Below are 6,000 nucleotides of genomic sequence, written 5' to 3'. Positions count from 1 at the left end.
AGGGAAAATGGCACAATTGCAGACATGTGATGCGATTCCAATATATGGCTAATGACAAGTCCTTTTTAAAATAGTTTTTTATAATAATGATATAATAAAGAGTTGTTGTATAGCGCTATGCTAGTATAGACCTTCACAGAGGGAATTACTTTAGCAACATAAAGTCTGGCCTGATTTTTTGGAAGGGCCGAAATCTCATTTGCCATCTGTTTTAAATGTGAATTGCATGATTTGTCTCCTCTGATAACCAAGTCAGTACTAAGAGTGGTACATCTTCACCCTGTAAGCAGAGAGTAGATTAAAGACTGTCATTTATATCGTGTATATTAACCAAGCACTGCTTCCTCTCTAGTCTTTGCCATTCCGTACTGGAACTGTGGAGTAATACTTCAGCATTCATGCTCTTTTTTTCTTCCAGTTCCTGATTGGAGAAACAGGGAAACAAGACTTCTAGAAGAAAGGAAAAAAGGAATTAAAAATGATCTAAAACAGTCTCTTCAATTACTCACAAGTGTTGCAGGGCAGAGAATTTTTGGGGACAGGGCAGCCATCCTGCCTGCTCCCTAAGATGAATGGGTGAGTTGCCAATATCAACCCCAAGTAAAAATGATACCATCCTCTGGCATAAGAAGACAGCTGTGACTTCTCTCTTGCCAGTCTATGCTATCTCTAGCTAGGCAATTTTGGGGGATAACTACCTACTCCAGGAAGTCTTCTCCAGTGTCCATCCAGTAGTTTTCTTGAATAGGGGGACTAAGGTACAGATGCAAAACCTCTCTTCACCACATACTGTACCATGTTCTTAACCAAACTCCATGTGTTTGGTGGCTTTCACACCTTCTGGTAGTTCCTACAGTTAGTTTCTAGATATTTAAATTGAAAATAATTAGCTTGAATGTCTTGGCAGATCTCAACTGCCATGCCTTTACAGGAAGAGAAAATATTTCATCCAGAAGTGTAGCTTCATAGGGCAACTTCAGTACCTAAATTGTGCTGCTAAACAAACATCATGGTTTTGAACAGTGTGGCTATCACTACCAAACAGAGGAAGATGCACGTCCTTATAGTAATTGTTGCCCAGTTGGCTTTCAAGGTTAACTCTGTACCAGTATATTGCATTAACCTTTTAGCCTCATGTAATGGTCATGGTGTTACAACATTACCACTTTGGCCATATTCATAATTGATGGATCTAATTAGCCATCATAGTGTAGAGCAGGGGTTCCCAACATTTATGTGCCCAAGGACACATTCAAATTTAAAAGAAAAAGCGGTGGGTGCCAGCATGACAACATTTTTTGTTGGAATAATGATTTTTACTGATTGTGAAAATGTGCATAGGCACCTGAATAAACCTCGGGGGGGGGGGCGCCATGGCACCCATGGGCACTGCGTTGGAAACTGCTGGTGTAGAGTATGTCAGAGCAGGTTCCTTCAACAACTTTCTTGACTCAGCTGGTGATCCCATCCCTTTGCCTGATGCAAGACAGGCATAGTCTCATCTTCCCCACCTGGGTCTGACCTTTGGACAAGAGACAAGTAAATAGAAACCAAGAGAGCAAGTATTTGGACTTGTGTCTTTTGCTAACTGATGTTAATAATTCTGAAATATTCAGAGTACCTTAAGCATTTTCTGATAACCAGTTGAAAGGTTGTACAAATTAGGTCTGGAATACAGATACTTAATATAGGAGACTTTTATTGTATTTACTGAGCCACACTACATCTCAAAGCTTTCCAAACTTTTGCTTTTAGCCATGGGGTGTATAAAGAGTCCTGTTCATGAATAAGCAATCCACTTGAACAGTTCTTGACAGATGAGACAATACAATCTTGTGGGAGTAGACAGGCATATGCATCTTTATGTAACAACATTTTAAATCCATTCATAGAAACTCGCATCATCCCTTTTTACAATGGGACAGCCTTCCAAACCATTGTTACTTTTTCTGCTATTTCTCAGTTTAAGATAATTAACTTATTTAGTTTCCCTTTGTTTTGCTCACCTAACCTTGCATATGGAATTTAACTTTGTTCTGTAGTTTCTGATACTTTAAACATTTCATAAAATAATACATCCTAACTGTGTGTGTCTGTAGATAATGGTATCATTGCATTATTTAATATCTAAGGGTTGAGATGATTCTTTTGTCTTAATGAAAAGATGACATCTTGCTTTCTGTGGTTTTTGGCTGGGGCATCACTATCTTAAGTGATCACAAAGGCAGTGCCTTAGATGTTGGCCTGAGCTCACTTCCACCAGAAATAATGCTGCTTGTCTTCTCTTGCTATAGGATGGGGAAAGAGGAGACATTAAACAAAGGATTACTTACCAGTAATTATGTTCGTTGTCATCTTCCCCCACATCTTTATCCTGGTTTCCTTTTCCTATGTTTTCATAGTCTTGTACGAAAAGAAACAAGATGCTTGGTTTACATGGTCTTGTCTTGTGATTCCTTTTTTTCCATCTGCAAACATCTTTGCATCCTGATCAGAGGAGACATTTCATGTTGTTCTGACTGGTGGTATTTTAAAGAAAAAACACTATATAACTTGGAGGAAGAGGCTGCAATGATTACTGTCAGCTATTCATTCTTGATTTGAGAGTTATGCATCATGTATGGCATTTTATGACACGTTCACAAAACCTTGTTTTATGTGGCATTTAATACTGAATGTATGTGGACTCAACCCACCCAATTCCAGTTGGTGACCTGATTTTGTTGACATAACAATTCATTTATTTTTAGGTGGTGAAAACAGTTGGACTCCGTGAAGTTTGGTTTTTTGGGCTGCAGTATGTGGACAGCAAAGGCTATTCAACGTGGCTGAAGCTGAATAAAAAGGTTAGGTATTCTTATGTTCAAACAATTTCAATTTTAAGTTGTTTGTTTGCAGACTTGCAACAAATTCAGTAGACTTACTGTAATATTGGTATATTATAGTTGTGTCCATCTGAAATTTGGGTAAATTGCTGCTTTATGTTACAGACTGGTACAGTGGGGTATATGTGCAGGTTAAATGGATTTAACTATAAACAAGCAGAATCATATTGCAGAGTTGTAGCAGCATATTTTGCCCTTCATCTCCTTTCACCTTAATGGAAAAACCCTAGGTCACAGAAATCATGGGTGCAACAGACCTGCAGCCTCAAATATATGATGCACTCATCTTTTGATGTATAGTTTTCTGCTGTTTAGATAGTTTGTTAGATTCCATATAACAATAAAGCAAATATAAATCAGAATATTTTAAAACACAAAGTTGGTCTGGAGAAATCCAGCTTGTTTCCAATATTTAAAGCACCTGCTTGACTGTGCTTTACAAATAGTCCCTTGGAACTCATTGAATGAGCTCACTGGGAATATTCCCAATAACATAAAATTAAGTGTGCACTGATATGATTGCAAGATCAGGATCTCTTTCACTTTTTTTCTTAACACTTATTGTGGATTGCTACAGTACTTGATGTTAAAGGGTTTTTTCCATCTAATTTTTCTCCTTTTCTATTGTTTAATAGCTTTATCTCGGTAATATTTAGTGTTGAAAATTTAAATAGGCCAAATTGCCTGGGCAGCTACACAAAAATACAGATTTCTGGTAAAATGCTAGGCAAAATTCTAATTAATAAAATAAATTTGGTGTAGAAAGATATGGCACAGTTAATGCAATAAGTTCATCACCTTCTAGCAAAAGATGGAGTGATGAACAAAGAATTTTAGGCTCCCTTATTTATAGTGGTAAGCCAAAGTTTTAAAGTTTAATTTTATTCCAGATATTTAAGACTGAGCATGCCACAATTCTTGCTAAGAAACGGTTTTTGAAATCCCAGTGACATCAGGTGAATTACTTTCAGTAACTTATTCTTTTTATATTTGATATACATCATAAGAATCGTGTTTTCAGATCTTCATTGTAGTAGATAAAAATTAACACAAGTCTACAATAAGCTTTTAAATGAGACCTTTAAATTGCCTTTCAGAGCTGTCATGTTTGCTAATTCGATGTAAATTATTCAGTGCCCTGTGAATTGCAAGTCATTTTTACAGTATGCTTGCCAGGGGGAGTTGGATTACAGTGTGTAGTAGCTAGTGAATTTCTTGCTGCTAAAATAAATAACAAACTATTGCTTACTTCACTTTCACGTGTACTTTTCTCCAATCCAGGTAACACAGCAAGATGTAAGGAAAGAAAATCCTCTCCAATTCAAGTTCAGGGCCAAGTTTTTTCCGGAGGATGTATCTGAGGAGTTAATTCAAGAAATAACTCAGAGACTGTTCTTTCTGCAAGTGAAAGAGGCTATTCTAAATGATGAAATCTACTGTCCACCTGAAACTGCAGTTCTACTGGCTTCTTATGCCGTCCAAGCAAAGTATGGTGATTACAATAAGGAGATTCATAAGCTAGGCTACTTGGCCAATGACAGACTTCTTCCCCAGCGGTAAGTGGGAGTGAAACTACTGCTGCTGTTTTGTAGATGCTACTTTAACTTGCTGGTAACACACTTTTTTTAGGTTTTTAAATTCCAAATGTCAGTTTATCTTGAAAGCAGTACATGCTAGTTGCACTTTTCTGGAGAGTGTATGTGTTGGCTAAAAGTTAGGATCTCCTACTTTTCTCCTAACTTGGACTTTGAGTAGTGAAGAAGAGGCATCCCAGTTGTGATTCTCTTGAGAACTGCATTTGAATGCCTCATTAGCTACGTTCTTTGATAATTGCACAGATTCAGTCAAGTGGCTGCTTTTGTTCCAATGAGGTAATACCTCTGGGGTGTATGGTCTCTTATTCTGAGCTAATATGCATGGTTTAATATTCTTTGCTCTCTTCTGGAAACATATCATCTGCTAAATTAAATATAGGAACCATTCAATTAGCAAGTTAATGTGGAATCCTCAATACCAATATTTTTCCTTCAGTTCTTGAAGCAGCCTTCCTCTTTTGGGGGGGTGGGGGGAGGAGTGTGGGAAGATACCATCTTAAAATTTACAAATATGTATAACTTAAAAGAATTAACAAAGCATACACAAATAGAAAGAGTATTATTCTAAAAAAAAATGTTCCCCCCCCTGTAGGTATCCCACCTAAAAACTTAAAGCGTGCTAAGAACTTGGTAGCAGTACTGTTTTTGAAGTTGCTGATAGCATCATGTTTTCTGGTGCATCTTGACAATGCACAGAGTATTAGAGAATGAGTACCTGTAATCATAACACACAGTTCTATTAGTGTATTTTGTTAGGGCAGGTGGGACATACTTCTGTACCTACTTAAATCATTAAGTAAATGTTTACTTGGTTATTTGATCAGTGTAAATTAGATGCAATGAGATTTTGAAACAAATAACAGGAAAATTCTTTTAGTAAATAACGACATACTAGTGACATTTTATTTAATATCTAGGTTGATATACTAGAAATGAGACTGAGAAATTCATTTAAAGAACGTAGTACATTTGAAATCTGTATTTACCCAAATCCAAGATGACTTCGAATTTAAAGATGACAGCCCAGTTAGATTCTGTACATGGAAAACTATTAATTTATTTATAATTTTCCATGTATAGAATCTAATCATTGGGCAGTCATCTTTAAATTTGTGCCCTCGTTGTTGTGGTGGGGGCAAGGGGCCAGACCCTGCCCCCTGCCCTCCTGAGCCTATCCTGCTGCCCAGGGTGTGCTGCTTACTCTCCTGCCTTTGCCTGCCTTCCCTCTGCCCTGTGCTTGTCCCTGCACATGTGGCCTTCCTGCTGCTTAACTTCCACTGCAGCTCTTCTCTGTCTCCAGAATAGTCAGGGGTGGCAGTGGACTCAGCCCGGCTCCATCCCAGCCTGGCCAGGGTGAAGCATGGGAAACAGCTCCAGACCTGGCCAGGTCAGGGCTAAGAGGGGTTGATGCTAGAGCAGCTGGAAAGCGGCCAGATGGGGGACAGGCTTGAGAAAGGTGGGCCCTGTGCTCCCCACAAACCACATATGGATGTCCACAATGTGCTTCCCCACCCGGCTTC

The 6,000-nt window shown here is 38.3% G+C and overlaps 1 protein-coding gene across 4 annotated transcripts in view; it reads left to right on the top strand.

The window, feature by feature from the left end:
* Positions 1–6,000, top strand: part of RDX (radixin) — a 65,054-nt gene that overhangs the window by 35,417 nt on the left and 23,637 nt on the right. For all 4 annotated transcript variants that reach the window (XM_025214888.1, XM_006033147.3, XM_025214887.1 and 1 more), the window contains 2 exons: positions 2,751–2,846; positions 4,167–4,441. In XM_025214888.1, coding sequence (XP_025070673.1) covers positions 2,751–2,846; positions 4,167–4,441 — 371 coding nt within the window. The remainder of the gene's footprint in view (positions 1–2,750; positions 2,847–4,166; positions 4,442–6,000) is intronic.

The sequence above is a fragment of the Alligator sinensis genome, unplaced genomic scaffold, assembly GCF_000455745.1.
Source record: "Alligator sinensis unplaced genomic scaffold, ASM45574v1 scaffold397_1, whole genome shotgun sequence".
NCBI classification, from domain to species: Eukaryota; Metazoa; Chordata; order Crocodylia; family Alligatoridae; genus Alligator; species Alligator sinensis.
The sequence above is the reverse complement of the archived record's forward strand: the minus strand, read 5'-3'. Positions and strand labels throughout refer to the sequence as shown.